The following is an 18,178-nucleotide window of genomic DNA, read 5'->3' as shown; positions in this document are numbered from 1 at the left end:
TTTATCGGGTATGTCGTTGTCGATATACCCCCCTCCCCGATAACTTTTAGTAAGTACTACTTAGAAAGTGTTTAATAGAATTAGTTAGAAAAATAATAGAACTAGTTAAACTAGCTAGTTTATTTTTAGTAAGTACTACTTTATTCTATTTATAGTAAGTGCTTAGTAGTTGAACTAGTTGATTTAATAAAACTAGTTTATTTTACTATAGAAGTAGTTTATTTTTAGCAAGAAAATTAATAGAACTAGTTTATTTTTTTAGTTAAAGCAATTATTCCCGCATCGACGTCGACGATGCCTATCCCGCATCCTCGTCGTCGACTCGGCGGAGGAGGCCGGCTTGATCAGAGGGGCCATGTCCGGGACTGGGCTCCGCCGGGCTGGTTTTGGGAGGTGCTACCTTACGGGGGGTGTAGGTTGGTGAGGAGCCAGCCCGTCGTTGACCCGATCCTTGTTTGGTGGCGGTCACGTGGGCCAGTGACGGTGCCGAGGCTTCCGGACACCGCGGAGGTGGTACGTCACCGTGTCAGCGAGGAGGACGAGCACGTCCGTCGCTACATGGTTGCGTTGGAGGGCAGGTTCGACAATACCTGGCAGGTTCTTCAGGGATCTCACTGGAGCTATGATCCTGTGATGGTTCCTTCCCTTTGGGTGTCCACCGCCCGCGCCGATACCCGTCGGGCGCTACGGTTCTAGCTGTACTAGCGATGCTATATGTATGATAGTATTCAAGATAATATTCGACGATGTACGGACGCAAGAGGTGATGTAGTTTTGCTTATAATTGAATGCATGCTAATTTGAATACTACTTTATTTTACGATTTGGTTTTCTTATTGAATGCTCAAATTGGAAAACTACTCCTACTTTGAATGCTAAAATTGGAGAGCACTATGCAAGGCGTATGCATATGATTAGTAGATAATTAAACGATATTTCGGGTTGACTTTAAGTCTGTTGAGTCTCCACCATATATGTGAGGAAGAAGAATTCCGACTGTTGTCGTGGGGGTAGCTTCTCCTTCGTTCCCGTGTGCTAGACAATTTGGTGTAATGCACTCGGTAACGAAAGGAGGAGCTACCATCACTGACGGTCGCAAATGTCACAGAGGAATCAGTGAGGGAGAGTTCCACTATATATATATATATGAGAGGACGAAGAATCCCAACTGTTGTCGTGGGGGTCGCTTCTCCTTCATTCCCGTGTGCTAGACATTTTGGTGTAATGCACTCGGGGATGAATGGAGGAGCGACCATCACCAATAGTCGAATGTATACACCACGTGAGCTGAGAGTTTTGAAGAAAAGACTCGACAGACCGATAGTCAACCCGTGATGAATAATAATGATCTAACTTAGGTTTTTTAGTACATATATTTAATTGTAGACATTTAATATTTGAATTATGAACATAGGAAATGTCGTACTCGAACGACGAAAGTCTCCCGGGGGAGTGCGACTGGTGCCATGACGACCGAGGTCAGTGCGATAGGTTCATTGAGCTGGACGAAGATCGACGCTTCAGCATTAAGCTCGAGGAGACCGTCGATGTTGAAACGGTACGCAACGACGGCAAGTGTTTTTTTTCATAATTAAGCACGACTTCAACTATATATTTCAGTTCGACTAGCTTATCCCATGCTATGCAAGACGCTATGTCTTGAAGAGGATGGGTTTTGAAGACCATGAAAATTTCGAAACAAAGAAAATTCACCTAAGGACCCATCATGGTATGGATTTCGAAGTAAAATTGTACAATTCTGAGAGCGTAACCCATTTTGGTTGCAAAAATTGGGAATCACTTTGCAAGATGTATGGTTTTCATGAGGATATGCTTGTCACCATGGATCTTGGTGATCCTGAAATCGAGCAAAACAATCTGGACATTTGGGTCCTTATTGATACGCCTCCAATTCTACCGCTATGTGAGTTTCTCAAACATAGTTATTAACTAATTTATATTGTTTATTTCAAAATGTTGACAGCTTATTTTCATTCTTCAAAGAATGTGCGGAAGATGGTAGACAAAACCCACTGCACCAATGACTACGAATTAACTTATCAGGAGAAAAATCATCTGACCGCATTTTGTACTGATCTTGAGAATTACAATATCTACAATCAAACTCCTCAACATTATGGTCAATACGTGCCACTAGTGCACGTGTTGAACAACAGTAACTTCCATGCAGATACCCTGGTAAGATCTTTTACTATTACGACATCCTTGCATCTTTTGCATACTTCTAAAACTAGTACATTATTGATAACTATGAGGTTATATTACTATGTTTTTCAACAGATAATCCCGAATGATTGTGTGCCTCATCTGATGTATGAGCATGGTCGCCTTGATGTTTTGAACATACGGCCAGGTCATCCTATGAATCTCAACTGTCCATACCGGATTTCTAAAAGAAGTGGAGACATGAAAATCAAAGAATGGAAAAAATGTATGGACAGTCGTAAGGAGGTTCTTGGAAGCAAAAGGAAGCGAAGCGCAAGAATTGGAGACAGGATGATCTCCATTCTCCATAATGGAGAGTCAGGGTCTATATTGTTTTATGCTATTTTACCTTAAAGTGGGTATTTAGGTCCTACCTAATACTCTGATGATCATGTGCCTAGAACAATTAAGTAGGGTTGGTTCGATGACTATCAGGATGATGATCGTATGACTTGTTATTAATAACGAGTAGAAGTTGTATGATGACGATTAGTAGGACTTATTATTACGATGATGCAAGATGCGGGCATGAAGAGTGAAGGCAACAAGCATAAGGTGCATGTCGAAAATAGTACTAATCCAAACTTGATCAAGTTAGGATTAATATTACTTTCGACATGCACTACATGTTGCCTTCACTTTAATCTAAGCCATGTTTAGGCATAGCAGTAGCGTTGGTAAACCAAGCACGGAAATAAGAGAGGACACTTCTCTCTGTTAGCTAGCTTACACACCTAAATTGCACCCTAAACCACCCCCTTTCAGAAAAAAACAAAAAACCTCAGCTCCTGCCAGCTGCTGACGCGTGGATGCCTTTTGGTCGGTTGGTGCCACCAACCGGGACTAAAGGCCCTCCTGCCTGGGCTCGCCGCAACGGCCACGTGGAGGCCCATCTATCCCGATTCGTATAAGAACCGGGACTAAAGGCCTAGGGCATTAGTAACGACACTTTAGTCCCGGTTCACCAACCGGGACAAATGGGCCTTATGAACCGGGACAAATGGCCCTTTTTCTACTAGTGTCGCGCCTTCAAATATTATCCGATACATAGGCCTATGTATCAGGGATTCAGGGGATTCCAGAATCCAACATGGCTTTCGCAGACCACATTCCTCACTGCCATTTCTTCAAACAACATGCATGCTAAGCAATCTAAAAGGAAGAAAGAAAGCCAAGGCAGGAGGCCAAAAGGAACAAAGCAGGGGCTCCTACCATTGTTCAGATAGAATGATGTTTTTGTCATGGATGTCATCAAAGCTGCGATTTACACACCCGAAAGTAAGTGCTACTAGGTAGTTCCGCGCATCTCCCATTGATTCTAGCTAGTTTCATCAATACCATTTATAATGCTTGATTATCAGTTTGATTGACCTCTATTTCTTATAAAGTGGTTGTGGCAGGAAGGCGGGAATAATTTTTGTGGATACTACATTTGCGAGTACATCTACAACGCGATGACCTTTAAGCGGGGCTACTCTAAAGAAGATTATGAAGTGCGTAAGCAATAATATTCACAATTTTATTTTATTACCATCATTTGGGTTGAGTTTCATTCATATATATATGTATTGACCCCCTTCTTCAAATTAGCTTTGGCAGCTGCGGGATGAACTCCTACCACAAGATCGCATAAAAGCAATTCAATAGGAATTGGCGGGATTTTTTCTTGACCACGTCATAGATAAAGACGGAGAATACCATGTGGAACTTGACATCAGATGCTAGGGATTGTAAGAGATCTTATATTGTATATATGTAGCTAGTAGCACCGGATTGATGTACGAAAAATTGTTGTTCGACCAATCTCTCGGAGAAAGAGAGGTCGATCACTTCTCTTTGTATATGTTCATGACGATCTTGTGTACTTAATGGTTTCCTTTATTTGCTTACTAGCTAGCGTGTCGAGTCCTCTCTATACGTGTAGTACATAGCGTCGACCAAGCACGGAGATAAGAGAGGACACTTCTCTCTATTAGCTAGCTAAAACAATATATGAAACTCCCTAAATTAACCCTACAAAACCCCCCACCCCCCCCCCTTTCAAAAAAACCCCATCCCCTGAACTGCTGACGCGTGGACGCTTTTTGGTCCCGGTTGGTGCTACCAACCGGGACCAAAGGCCCCCCTGCCTAGGAAAGCCGCAGCGGCCACGTGGAGCCTCATTTGTCCCGGTTCGTGGGCGAACCGAGACTAAAGGTTTTGGGCTTTAGTACTGACCCTTTAGTCCCGGTTCCCGAACCGAGACAAATGGGCCTTATGAACCGGGACAAATGAGCCTTTTTCTACTAGTGATGGCTAGTAGCAGTAGCATATTCATCATCGACATTTACAACACATTGTCATCTATATCAACAACATGGGGATTTGGCTATTCTCACCTAGAGGTCTTAAGGGGTCGGTGATGGGGACGACTGCGGGGATGAGGCAGGGGCAAATACTTGATTTCTGCATAAACAAATATAAACAAAATATATTCTATCAACATGTATCTGAGTAGTCTTTAATTGTTCTGAAGTATAACTAAATTTGCCAATATAGGTCTCTCTCTAAACTAGTTCTATTAAGCACTTACTCAATAAACTAGTTCTATTAAATACTTACTAAATAAACTAGTTCTCCCCTAAATTTGTAGCCTAGTTCTACCCTAAATTTGCTTACTTCTATTACTAAATTTAATACCTAAAAATTTCTATTCTTAATACCGACAAACTTCTACACTAAGTGGAGGGAGTAGGGAGGGGTGAGTGAGGGTGGAGAGGGAGGAAGGGAGGGATCGGGAGAGGGACGAGGCAGGGAGGGAGGTGGGAGGGAGGAGGCGGGGGAGTGAGGAGGGAGAGGGAGGTAACCGGAGAGGGACGAGGCAGGGAGGGAGGTGGGAGGGAGGAGGCAGGGGAGTGAGGAGGGAGGGAGGGATCGGGAGAGGGACGAGGCGGGGAGGGAGGTGGAAGGATGGAGGATGGAGGAACTACCTTAGTGGAGGAGAGCAGGAACGTCGGCGGCGGCGGGCGACGACACTGGTCGGGGAGGGCGACGACGGTGGTCAGTGAACGGCGGCGGCGGCGGACGACTGGGGGATGCGGGGGAGAGCGAGAGTGGAGTGGAGAGGGGAGAGTGAGGGACGGCTGGTTGGAGAAGATATGATGGCTTTAATAGTAGCGCCCGTTAGGATAAAGCGCTACTGCTAAAGTACATTAGCAATAGCGCGTTTAAGGAAAACGGCGCTACTACTATACCTAGTCTGGAGGCAACACCGTGGCAATTGTAGTAGTAGCGCACTATTCGACTAACGCGCTACTGCTACTTGGATACCCGTAGCGAGTTTTCTAAAGCGCGCTACTGCTAAGTAGCAGTAGCGGGTTATTTTAAACCGCGCTGCTAGTAAGATTCTGTGTATAAGGTTTTTTCTAGTAGCGTCAACAGATCCTTAATCATCATCATCTCTAAGTATAACGACATCCCATTCCAGAGTGTGTTTCGTCCGATTTTTCTGCAGAACATGGACATGGATGTTCGTTGCAAGGCGCTCAATTGTAGGCTGCAGAAGCAGATAAGCTACATCATCGACGCCGATCTGTACAAGTGACTTGTGGGGCAGAAAATTTGAAAAAATTTCGTCTACATCTTTGAGATTATCCATTACCGCCATAAGTGTTGTGCCCATAACGGTGTTTAAGATGGTGTAATGTAGTGCAACAAATTAGTATTTAAACTTTAGTGAGTTCACACGGGAATATTTTTTATTTCGATCAACTGTATCTTATATCCATTTGTTTTTCCTTATTATTAGTTCATTGATTTTGTAAAAAAACCAAAAAGACAGCTTGTGAAGGATAACTCTGGTGCTGCATTTTGGTGGTGTAATAACTAATATGGTTTTGTTAATGAAAATCACGGGAATTTTTTTCCGCTCAAAATAAACATTAATTAAAATCCGTGGCACAATGTGTGTACAAATAAATTCAATATTTATACTAAATTTTTATACTTATTTGTAATTATTTATTAAATGTTAATAACAGTGTTCTCTATGCCACCTGTGTCATGTCTATAGTTTTAAAATATTGCTTGCATTGTGGTAAATATGAACCGTATACGTCACAAAAGTTACATCACCTTGTTACTTTTTGTTGCCTAAAAATACATATTTGAACAAAATCCCCATAAAAGTGAAAAAAAAACATAATGCTTTCATGGATCGGATAATTTGTGATACTTCATGAACACATTGTATATATCTCTGTAAATCCTAAATGATCTTGGTAGAGCTCTTTAAAGAGTATGGTCTCAGAAATATCCTGACAGAGTTCTAGTTCATGATTATATATGTGTATGTAAATATTAAATGTAGAGTACATAAAATGTTTACAATATGCTTGTCAGCCGAATCATCAGCATTATGTTTTACGTATTTTTGTGGTCAAATGTGTCTCACATGTTAAGGAGGGTTCAACAATCCATAATAAATGTATATGCACTATATTTGGAATTGAAATTGAATCACTCACATTTGTGGCTCATGCCCACTATGTTACTAGGTCGAGCTGCATCTCCACCACTTGCAACGATAACATTGTCGTCGACCAGACCCTCTGTGTCCCTAGGGGTGGCACCAGGCTCTTGAAGGATCGGTCAGTACTTGCTGCCCGACATGCTACTGCCGGCACGCTTCGCCAACGCCTTCTTCCAGTACAATTGCACTCCCGAGCAGGCAACCGCTAACTTGCCGCAGCCAGAGCCGGTTGCCCTCAACGTAGGTGACTAAGGTGAAGGAGCAAGAATACTGCCGAGAACGCCATCGGCTCATGATTGTCTGACTTGCTTGTCACGGACAAGTGGCTCAGGGTGTATATCACTGTTGATCAAAGCTTATGAAGTTTGAGTTTTGAGAAAATTGATTGGCATTCTACTATAAAACAGAGGGGGTAACTAAAAATGCGAGCTCTGCTGACCAATATATAAGAAAGAAGCCATGTATGAGGCCATAAGGAACAAAACAAGAGCTGTAACAATGCCGTGTCTGACATGTATGTTCTTGAACATACTAGCCAAACCAAGCAGCAACATTTTTTCCGAAAATAGGCGGCACCATCAGAAGAAGCATGGTGACTCTCTATAAAGCCGAAAGATACTCCACTGCAGAAACAGGGTAAACATTTCAGTGCCTTACTCTCCAAGACACAGTATAGATGCAAGCAGTCTGTAGCGACATCCAAGATGCTTGAGCTGTAGGCATCCGCAAAAGCGAGATAGAGAGCAGTTACACTGGAGACTAACTGAAGCAAGTTCATGTCAGTATGGCATATGAGCTTCTGCACTACTAGGATAGGATGTATGCATTGGACTGAATCCGAAGTAGTGTTTCCGGATTATTATTAGGAAGGATGTACTACTGGAATGCAAGCAATCTTGGCCCATTTTAACATGGTTAATAGAAACTGTTGTTGATTTGTCAAGTTTATATTTCACACATATTTGGCAACCAATTTTTGGCAATACTCCATTGGACTGAATCCGAAGTAGTGTCTCCGTAAATTACTAGTAGGAAGAATGAGGATGTACTACTGCAATGCAAGCAATTTTGCACCATTCAAAGTCTGATTCAACTCTGAACACACATACTATTTCACAGGAAAGTCTGTCATAAAAGATACATTGGAGCAACAGAGCATCCGTCAGACTAACAAATGTTCAATCTGTTTGTTTGGTTGTTCATCAGTCATCATCACTGTGCTAGTGATTAAGACCAGAAGGAAGAAAGCAGGACCTATTCCAATGTACTCCCTCTAGTGTCAAAAACATTCTTATATTATGGAACGGAGGGAGTAGTTTCTGCCATGGATGTTCTTGCACATACTAACAAAACCAAAAAGCAACATTTTCCAAAAAAAGGCGGCATCATCAGAGAATATGTCCGTAACGAACCAGAGGACACAGTCATCCCGGAATGATCATTTGCAATGCATGGAAACTCTCCCAGAAGCTGAAAGATACTCCACTGCAGAAACAGGGAGAGTCATCCCGGAATATTTCACTGTCTGACTCTCCAATGTACAGTACTATGGATGCAAGAGACTGTAGTGACACCAAAGATTCTTGAGCTGGAGGCACCAGCAAGAGCGAGCTCGAGAGCGACTGCACTTGAGACAAACTGAAGCATGTTCATGTCAGTCCGGCATTGGAACTCCCTTCTGCTGGTACTGAATTGCCCAGGAGATGTATGCATTGGACTTGTTAGTCCGAAGAAACGACTCCGTAGATTACTAACAGGAACGATGTACTAGTGCAACGCAAGCAATCTTGCCCCATTAGAAACTCTGCTTCAACTCTGAACACACATACTATTTTCATCAATCATCACTCACTGTGCTAGGGATCTCTTATGAAAATGATAATACTCCAAGGATGCATTCAGGTACAAGATTAATTCTCATGCAGAACTAAACATTTGTTTGGTTGTTCACCATCATCAATCAGAGTTCAGACAAACAAGTTCATGTAGGAGTGTGTCCCAGAACGCTCATGAGCTGCGGCATCCAGGATGTTTGAGATGAGGCATCAGATGCGACCTAGAGAGCAACTGCACTTGAAACAAACTGAAGCAAGTTCATGTCAGGCATTGGATCTTCCTTGTGCTGGTACTGAACTGCCTAGGATGCACGCATTGGACTGAATCCGAAGAAACTGTCCCCGCATATTACCCGTAGGACGGATGTACTGCTGCAGTGCAAACAATCTCGCCCCATTTAAACTCTGATTCAACTCTGAAATCTCATAGTATCTCACAGAAAAGTCAGAAATAAAAGACACACTGGAGCGACAGAGCATTCTTCAGATAAGTACGTACTCTGTAACACTAGCAGAGTATTTTGTTTGTCTGTTTGGTTGTTCATCAACGATCATGACCATGCTAGAGATTACGGCAATACATAAATACTCCAAGAATGCAATCAATTAGTGCAAGATTAATTCTTGCTGCAGGAAGAAGAGAAAGTACAAATTTCAGAGCCAAGTGGTACCGAGTAGTATCAAAGTTCAGTCTACAGGGGAGCAAGAACAGTAATAGCAAAGGGAACGACGATTAATTAACAGAGAAGAGAATGGGGGAAAGCAAAAGCAAGAAGCATCACTAGGCGGCGGTCTCCTCGGCGGCGGCGGCGGCGGAGTCGTCGGCGGACTGGGACTCGAGCGGGGGCAGCAGCTGGGCCTTGCGGCGGGTGTCGCGGGGCGGGACGGGGACGGCGAGGAAGTGCTTGGTCTTGGAGATGGGGCGGGAGCGGACGAGCTCCACGAAGTCGCCGACCTTGAACTGGTTGTCGGGGTCGTGCGCCTGGTACTTCTTCTTGATCTTCTCCCGGCGGTGGTACTTGGGGTGCTGCTTCAGCCGCGCCACCTCCACCCCCACCGTCTTGTTCGCCTTGGTCGTCACCACCCGCCCCGTCAGCTGCTTCGCCGCCTCGATCCTCAGCGCCAGCCCCGCCGCCGGCCGCGCCCCCGCCCCCGCATTGGGGCTCGGCGAGAGGTGGAGCTGGGTGAACGGCGACGCGAAGGAGGAGCCCAGCAGCATCTTCTTCGCCTTCCTTCTCTCTCGCTCGCGGAGGTGGGATTGGGGATGGGATAGGATAAAGATAAGGTCTTTTTTGTTCTGGGTTTCTTCCCAGGCCAGGCCCCTATATAGCTAGCTCTCCACTCTACTTATATTTGGGCCTCAAGTACACATGGCCCTTGTACAAGACAGAAAAGTGAGCACAAAAATCAGCTAAAAAAGGAGAAAACACAAGTTGTAAACAAGAGTTATTTTCATGAGAGGTTAACCCAGTCAGTAATTTGTGGTCAAACCACATCTTATAACAAAACCAAATACAATTTAAAAGAACAAATACACCCTACATTCAGATAACAGAAGCCATTCTTGACGCACGAAGTATAGGAAGAGGTAATATCACCAGTGGTGCTTAAACTTGTCACTGATGTTCACTTTAGTGCATGAACTTGAAAAATACATTAGTTCTAGAACTTGACATGAGCGTGCAAATACGGTGATAATCTCATTGGTAGACTTATAATGCGCCGACATGACACCGCATTTTAATTAGCATGCACACGTGGCGTGGGACCCATTTCCAAGAAATGTCTTGCTTTATATATGTCTCTATGACTAGTGGGCTCCACATGTTAGAATCAAGGAAAATCAGCGATAAAAATTGGCCTCGCCAAGAATCAAAGTTTCGACATCTTCCATGCAAACAACCAGCACTAACCACAAGACAACTAATGTTTTGTTGTCCACCAACGATAATGAAACCTAAGGGAACATGCTCGTGTCCGTGTGTGGTTTAAATGAGCCGAAGTCTGTGCGGCCCATGTTGCACATGTTAACTTTTTTTTACAGTTTATAAGAAGTATGTAAATCATAATGATAGTCATAAAAAAAATCTAATATCGATGTTATAAATATTATACAGACAAAAAGTAACTTATTTAGTGAAATCTTCAAATAATTTTAAAAATTATTGATGTATTATTTTTGAAAATATCATATAAAGTAAATAATTATTAATTTATTTATACAAATATTTGAATAATTATATGCACAGTTTAATAATTCATAAGTTTGTTTTTATGATGTATTTGTATAATATAAAAATACTAAAAATTATGCAAAACTCAATTATATATATAGAAATTAAGAATATATGCCATGAGTGAAAGTTATCGCAAATGAATATTAATATAAATGTATGTATTTTTAATTTTTTATAATTTAAATATAATCCATGAGGTGCAGTCTTTACATTTACTAAAATTAATAATTTCGAATTTACTAAACATTTTAAATATAATCCACATGTAAATAAGTGAATATCTTTAAATTTACATGATTTTTTACTAAGTTATTTTATTTTTATAATATTTATATCACATGAATATTTTAGATTTGTTTTTATTAGTGTGATTATAATTTACAAATTTAAAAATAAGCTTTTTAGGGGAATTAAAAAAAGAAGCTACTATGTTGTTTAGTAAGTAGGCACTTGTACTTAAGAGCTACTTTGTGACTTCAAATGAAGCTTGTGTGAACTATGTATATAAATAGATGATTCAAATAAAAACTGGATATGTTAGAGAAATAAAATGTAGATAATTCAAATATACTTGTTAACCAGTCATCTCCCAACTAAAATAAAATAATTTCATAAAACTGAACAATGCAGAACTGGAAAAAGAATACAAAGATTATATGTTTTCTATATCAATGTTAGCCACGTGGAGATAATCACGGATGAAGGCGTCAACGTACAGCTGATTGAATGGCTAACGCAAAGCTAACAATTATTTTTGTAATCATGTGGGAACAGTTTTTGCTGAGATGGCATGGTTGATGAACGTGGATAGCTTGCATGTTTAGATAAATAGGTTAGTGGGGATAGATTATTTAAGTATTATAGATATCTATCTGAGTTTGTTATTAAGCTTTGTGAATTCAGATGAAGCTTGTGTGAACTATTTATATAATGCCTATCTGTTTTTCTTGCAGAGATCCGATGGAAAAGCGGTAGAAACAAGAATCTTTGCCAGGAGCAGCTCTCGAAAGACATACCTTTACCGAGAGCAGTACCCGGCAAAGTGGCATGCGATGTGAGTTGCTGGAACTTGGTTGTTGCAATTATGCCGAGTGGGGCACTCGGTAAAACCTGACGGAACTAGCCAACGTGAAGTCACTTTATTTCGCCAGAGGCACTGCTTGGCTCTTGGCAAATTTCTGTTTGCCTGACAGGTGTACGCTGGGTGGCCTTTGCCTAGGGTTTTAGGCCCTTTGCGAATCTTTCTGGCACTCGTCGTTGGTGGCAATTCCAGTAGTGAGTTCTATACAGGTAACATATTCAAATAAAAAAACTGTCCCTCCTTCAAAGAAGCTTTCTCCCCACTATATATATAAAGCAACAACCAAACAGAGAACGAACGATACAAGGAGATAGGGTGGCCCTCAAACAACACAGATCCCAGGAAAACCAGATCACACAGGACGCACGCGACTACGCTACTAATATAGAGTACATGAAGATCTAAGAACAACACCAGGATAAGCCCTATAACACCTAAGCTCCACAACAACACCCCTAAGAGGGAGAACGACGCTAAGGTCGTCGTTGCCAAGTTCACACAAGACAAAGATTTTCACTCGAAACCAGAGAGGAGCACCACGACGACTCCTTCAAGAAGATAACGGCGCGCAGTGACAAGCGCGGAGCTTTCGCTCGGCAGCTCCCCGCGCCACCGCGAGGTCTCTAGGGCGAGCGCGAGGAGCACAGAACTCCAAAACCGAATCGGGGCACCACCACCGCTAGCGACAGAGAGTATGCGCAAGCCACCCAGCGCCGCTCACATGACCAAGAGGGAAGACCATCATCATAGCCACGGTGACCGCCGGAGAGCCAACCATGTGGTCCACCATTGGGGCCAGCCACCCCGTTATTCATGTCCAAGACTCCAACAACCGCCCACATCATGGTACACCAGCCACGGTAGGAGGAGTAAAAGGCGACACCTTTCGCTCCTAGCCCCGACATCAGCCACAGAGTCTGGGTCGACGCCTCCATGGGAGGAGGCATCCAAGCCTGCGTCTCCAGCCGGTCCCGATAGACCAGGGGAGTCACTACCCCGTGACAACCGACGGCCGTCGTCGAGCGCTTGCACGACGCCATGACCATGTCCCTTGACGCCGATCTTCCCGGCAGTGTAGTGGAGTCCCCAACCACCACCAACGCCTACCGTACCCACGAGGAGAGGAACCTCAATGCCACAGGTAGCTCCCGAACCGAGCCCAAGTGTGCCTACCCGGAGTACGAACTCCGACTCGCACCAGGCCCGCCCAGATCCGCCCGCACGCGAGCCTCGACTCGCAGCCACACCGCCAACCTAGAAACAGTGGAACTAGACCCATTGCACCTCCACCCAGCGCCACCGGCGGGGTCACGACACCCAGCTCCAAACGCCGCCCCACCGATCTACACCACCCGTGCCCTCGTACGTGGTCACCACAGCTGCAGACGCCACCAGACCAATGCACCAAGGCACATGCCCCTACGCCAGCTACCTCCAGCAGCCAAGACCATTGGCGTTGGCCGGCCCAGGAGCCGTCGAGCCAGATTTGGGCCGGGAAGCCCAACGTCGCGACCCCGCGCAGGCATGCTCTGCCGCACCCTCGACGTGCAGCCACCCTAGGACGCCATCGTCCGGCCGCCCCGGTCGCAGTCGAGTCGTGCCGCCCTGCAGAACCGCGCGCCTCCGCTCAATGCCGCTATCCCGCGCCAGCCCACCGCGAGGAGGTCATTTGTTAAGCAAGCAACTATTGAGACTACTCTTCTCTTTTGTCAAGCAAAAGCATTTGTTACCCTTGATTATCTATAGGAATCATGCTGACGGCATTCGCCGATTTCTATCGCTACTCTAGTACCACTCTTAGGGCACATTTCTCAGGAAGAGGTTTCATAACTAAACGAACCCAACAGTTTTGGTTTGCAACTTCCTTCTTGCCTTTAAAGTTAGTACTCCCTCAGTTCCATAATTACTGTCGTGGTTTTAGTTCGTATTGAGCTGCATGCAACAAAGTTGGCATTCTTCTAAATTGGTAGTGGTACGTTTGAAATTTGCAGTGACAATTTGTTAGTATGAAATTAACAGTGTAGCATTTGTTCCGCTGTGTGGCCAGAGTATTGGTAGCTACTCTCCAACCAAAAATCCTGACTTTTGGTGGGACGTCGGCCTTCCATATAAGGTCCCAGATGCTGCGGTTGTTAGCAGTCCTGCAGGAGGTCAAAGAAACTAGGGCAGTTTGGTTATGGATAGAGGCAGCCAACTTGTATGAGCTCCGGACAGACAAGATACCATTCTTTTCATAGTGCCATGCAACACAGTCCTCCACCGCCGACCTCGGAATGGGAATCTTGCAGATCTCCTCTGCATCAAAAGAGTGGAAAATTTGTTTCACCAGCTCCTTGTTCCACTCCTTCCTATCTGGATGCATAAGCTGATTTACCCATCGGAGTCTCGTTCTTCTGACAAAGGCTGTCGCTCTTAGTCCCTCATGTCTGGGTATCCATTGGTCCCGCTGAATTTGGATGCTCTTCCCGTCTCCGACACACCAGATTATACCTTTTTTCAGGAGCTCCAAACCAGCCTCGATTCCTCTCCAGACTGGTGATGCATCCGAAGCAAAAACGACGCCTAGAAGGTTTCCATGGGGGTAGTATTTAGACTTTAGAACCCTGGCGCATAGGCTGTTTGGGTTCTGAATAAGCCTCCACTCCTTCTTTGCAAGTAGCGCGATGTTGAAAAGGTGCATGTCTCTAAACCCAATACCTCCCGCTCTTTTCAGTTTAGTCATTCTTTCCCACGACATCCAATGCACCTTACGTTGTCCGTTCTCATCTCCCCACCAAAAGTCCCGAATCATCTTCTCATACTTTTCGCAAAAGCAGTTAGATAGGAGGAACGCACCCATAGTGTAGCACGGGAGGGCATGGACCACCGGTTTCACATGAACTTCTTTTGTGGAATAGGACATGAATCTCTCCATCCAATTATTGCACCTTTTTCGGAACCTGTCCATGATGGGTTGAAAGTTCTCCTCCTTCATCCTCCCTTCTGGTGGAATCCCCAGATACTTACTCTCAAAGAGGATGACACAACCCCCAGAGTGTTCCTTATCTCCTCCCTAATTTCTTCCGGACAGAGCTCGCTGAAAAGTATGGAGCATTTGCTCTTGCTCAACAACTAACCCGTGCCCTTCTGGAAGTTTGTCAAAACCCTCTTAATAGTCCCAACTTGCTCCACTGTGGCCTTGAAAAAAATCAAACTATCATCGGCGAATAAGAGGTTTGAGATGCCTGGGCTATTTTTGGCGATTTTGAGTGGAGTCAAATTACCAATGGCAATCTCTTTCTTCATGAGGTTAACCAAGCTATCCGCTACAAACAAAAATAGATAGGGACTTAGTGCATCGCCTTGGCGCAAGCCTCTAGAAGGGGAGAAAGGTTCCAGCAGTACACCATTGCATCTAACAGTGTATCGAACTGAGCGAACACACTGCATAATCCAACCCGTCCACTTCTGATCAAAGTCCGTTTTAAGTATCACCTCCTCTAGGAACTTCCAGTCCACCCTGTCATAAGCTTTGGCCAGATCCAGTTTGTATGTGCGTGTGTATTGTGCAAGTTCTTACTATGCTGAATCTTGTGGAAGCACTCAAAAGCAATGGTAGCATTGTCAATGATCAATATACCCGGAATGAAAGCACTCTGAGTTTCAGAGTTGATCTCATCCAACAGAGGGCGGAGACGGTTTACCAGGCACTTTGAGATCACCTTGTAGAGGACATTGCAAAGGCTGATTGGTCGATAATCCTTCAGCGGTTGTGGGGTATTTCCTTTCGGAATAAGCACTATTACTGTATCATTTATGCCCTCCAATAAGATGCCGTTTTCAAAAAAAATGAGGACACCCTTAATCACCTCTTCCTTGAGAACCTCCCAGTTTTTCTGAAAAAAAGGGGCCGGGAAACCATCCGGCCCGCGTGCCTTGAGCCGGCCAATTTGAAAAAGCGCGTTGCTTATTTCCTCCGCTGTGAAAGGCCTTACCAATTCCTCCGATACGGTACGATTGACCAACTCAAGAATATTATTTGATTGCACTTCACTGTCCTTCTCGTACAGCTTTTTGAAGAAATCACGAGTCATATTTTGTATCCCTTCTATATCTTCTATCCACACGCCGGAGCTATTTTTCAGTTTTGTAATGTCGTTTTTCCTTTTCCTCCAGGTTGCTTTCCGCTGGAACCACATTGTATTGCGGTCGCCTTCTCTCAAATATATGTTGCTCGTGAGCTCTGTCTCCATATTATTTCTTCCCTCAACAGAAGCTCGTCTAGCTCTTTGGTGCACTCCTTATACTTCTTTGTTGTTCTACATTAGGCCTACCACTCCACAGTATACTGAGTTTCCTACGCAGCTCCATCGTGCGTTTGATCACAGACCCAAAATCCCGGTCTGCCCATCCTAGCAAGGTCTTCTGCATATGCTGAATCTTGGTGCCAACCTCCTGCAAATTTGCAGCCACACTGCTGTTGTTCCAACTATCCTCAATCGTTGGTTTCAACAAGTCAACTCGTTTCCACATGTGCTCATAACGGAAAACTTTCCGGTTTGCTTCCCTTACAGGCCTCCATTCTTTTCTCTTCCCAAAACGCAGCAGTAGGGGTAGATGATCGGACCGGGGTGAGCATATGTGCTCGACCGTTGCCCCATGAAAATAATCGGACCACTCCGGCGAGGCCACACCTCTGCCTAATCTCGCGCGGACATTCTTCTGCCCCTTTGTTATTGTATGTCCAAACTGGGCCTCTGAACCCAAGGTCAAAGAGATTGCACTCTGAGAGGACTTCCCTAAAGTTCTGCATAAGCCTTTCCGAACTTTTGGAAGCTGAGATGTGCTCTGTTTGCCACATAGCTTCGTTGAAATCACCCATCATCAGCCAAGGAACTTTTGAGACATCCTTAATTCTCCGCAGAAGGTTCCACATATTATGTCTTTCATGCGACTTTGGTTCCCCATTGACAAAAGTACCTCGCCATTGTAGGCTAGTAGAATTAAAACACACAAGGACATCGATATACCTAGGGCCAACGGCAAGCTTTATTACTTCAATACTTTCATCATAGAAGAGTGCAATGCCCGCACCTTTTCCGGTGCCAGGCTGCGTGATACAGTGTTTGAGGCCTAGCCTCCACTTCAATTTATTCACGTAGGAGTTGCTTTGCCGGGTTTCAGAGAGGAAAACCAATTTTGGCTTGTACGTGTGCACTAAGCACACAAGTTCCTGAATTGTCCGGGATTGCCCAAGTCTCCAGCAGTTCCAACATAAAATCGTCATGGCTCCTGACGGGCATCGTCATTAGCGCCCGTCAGTATGCCGGCAGTCCCTTGGCCGGTCGCTTCCTGTCCGCCCAACACACCACTGTCCTCCTCTCCAGTGGTCCCCTCCGTTCCTCTCTGTTTCTTTTTCTGCTCGCCATTACAATACAGTAAAACGGAGCTAGCTACAGCCATCCACAGCGATTTGACGTTGTCAACCGTGGGATCTCACGTATGAACGCTTCAGATTGATTGATCGTCCCGCCGCACGCACCATGGTCGTTTTAACCCGTTTCCCCGCGCATCGTCGTTGGCCCAACGTGCCCGGGCCGCTGTTCCGGAGGATGAGCTGGGTGCTCTTTGATCAATTGGGCTAATAGGTAATAGTTAGCTAGGCCTTAATTCTAGCCCACCGCACGGCTCACCTCCCATACGTACCTTCCTCTGTAAAAAAGGTCACCTCCGCAGCAATCCCCTCCAGCCGCACGCACTCCGCCTTCACGAGCGGTCGTACAACAGAAGTACTATGCCATCACGTGATTAGGAAAACCAAAAAAAAAAATCTTCAAGTTCTCTTCAGAAAATGAAGCAGCAGTAGCATTTGAGAAGATAAACGATGATATGTAAAATACAACTTCATGGCATCCGTACATAAAAACACAAGCCAAGTCTTGCACGGTAATATGCAACCCTCAGTGCAAATATTTTCCTTATGCTTTTTTTGTACATATATAATGATTTCATTTGCTTGATGGAAGAAACTAATTTACAATGTTCCAAACAACGGACAATATGATGCTACTGTCAAGATGAGTAAGGTGCTTATTCAATATCATTTCTTCTTTCCCTAAAAAGGATTAAATTTATTTTGTTGGGAATATGTAATGTTAAATTAAGCTCTTGACATGTGCCCGATTTCATACACTTGCGTGGCAACCAATGCACATTTTAAGTTCAATATTATGCCCAGTACCATAGTGGGAAGCAATCTGTGCAGTTTCACTTAGAATTATACTTGAGTTTAAATGTAAAATCCAGTATT

General features: G+C 44.3%; 1 protein-coding gene across 1 annotated transcript; it reads right to left on the bottom strand.

Moving 5' to 3' along the window:
* Positions 1-9,157: 9,157 nt before the first annotated feature.
* Positions 9,158-9,880, bottom strand: RPS17 (ribosomal protein S17). The gene has a single exon (XM_048704112.2). The coding sequence runs from the start codon at positions 9,788-9,790 to the stop codon at positions 9,353-9,355; it is 438 nt and encodes a 145-aa protein (XP_048560069.1). The 5' UTR covers positions 9,791-9,880; the 3' UTR covers positions 9,158-9,352.
* Positions 9,881-18,178: the final 8,298 nt, after the last annotated feature.

This window comes from Triticum urartu, chromosome 2A (assembly GCF_056163025.1).
Source record: "Triticum urartu cultivar PI428250 chromosome 2A, HENAU_Tu73, whole genome shotgun sequence".
Taxonomy (NCBI): domain Eukaryota; kingdom Viridiplantae; phylum Streptophyta; class Magnoliopsida; order Poales; family Poaceae; genus Triticum; species Triticum urartu.
The sequence above is the reverse complement of the archived record's forward strand: the minus strand, read 5'-3'. Positions and strand labels throughout refer to the sequence as shown.

Bases quoted from the DNA above. Each gene is read 5' to 3' on its own strand.
- RPS17 (XM_048704112.2), bottom strand. From the start codon at position 9,790: ATGCTGCTGGGCTCCTCCTTCGCGTCGCCGTTCACCCAGCTCCACCTC.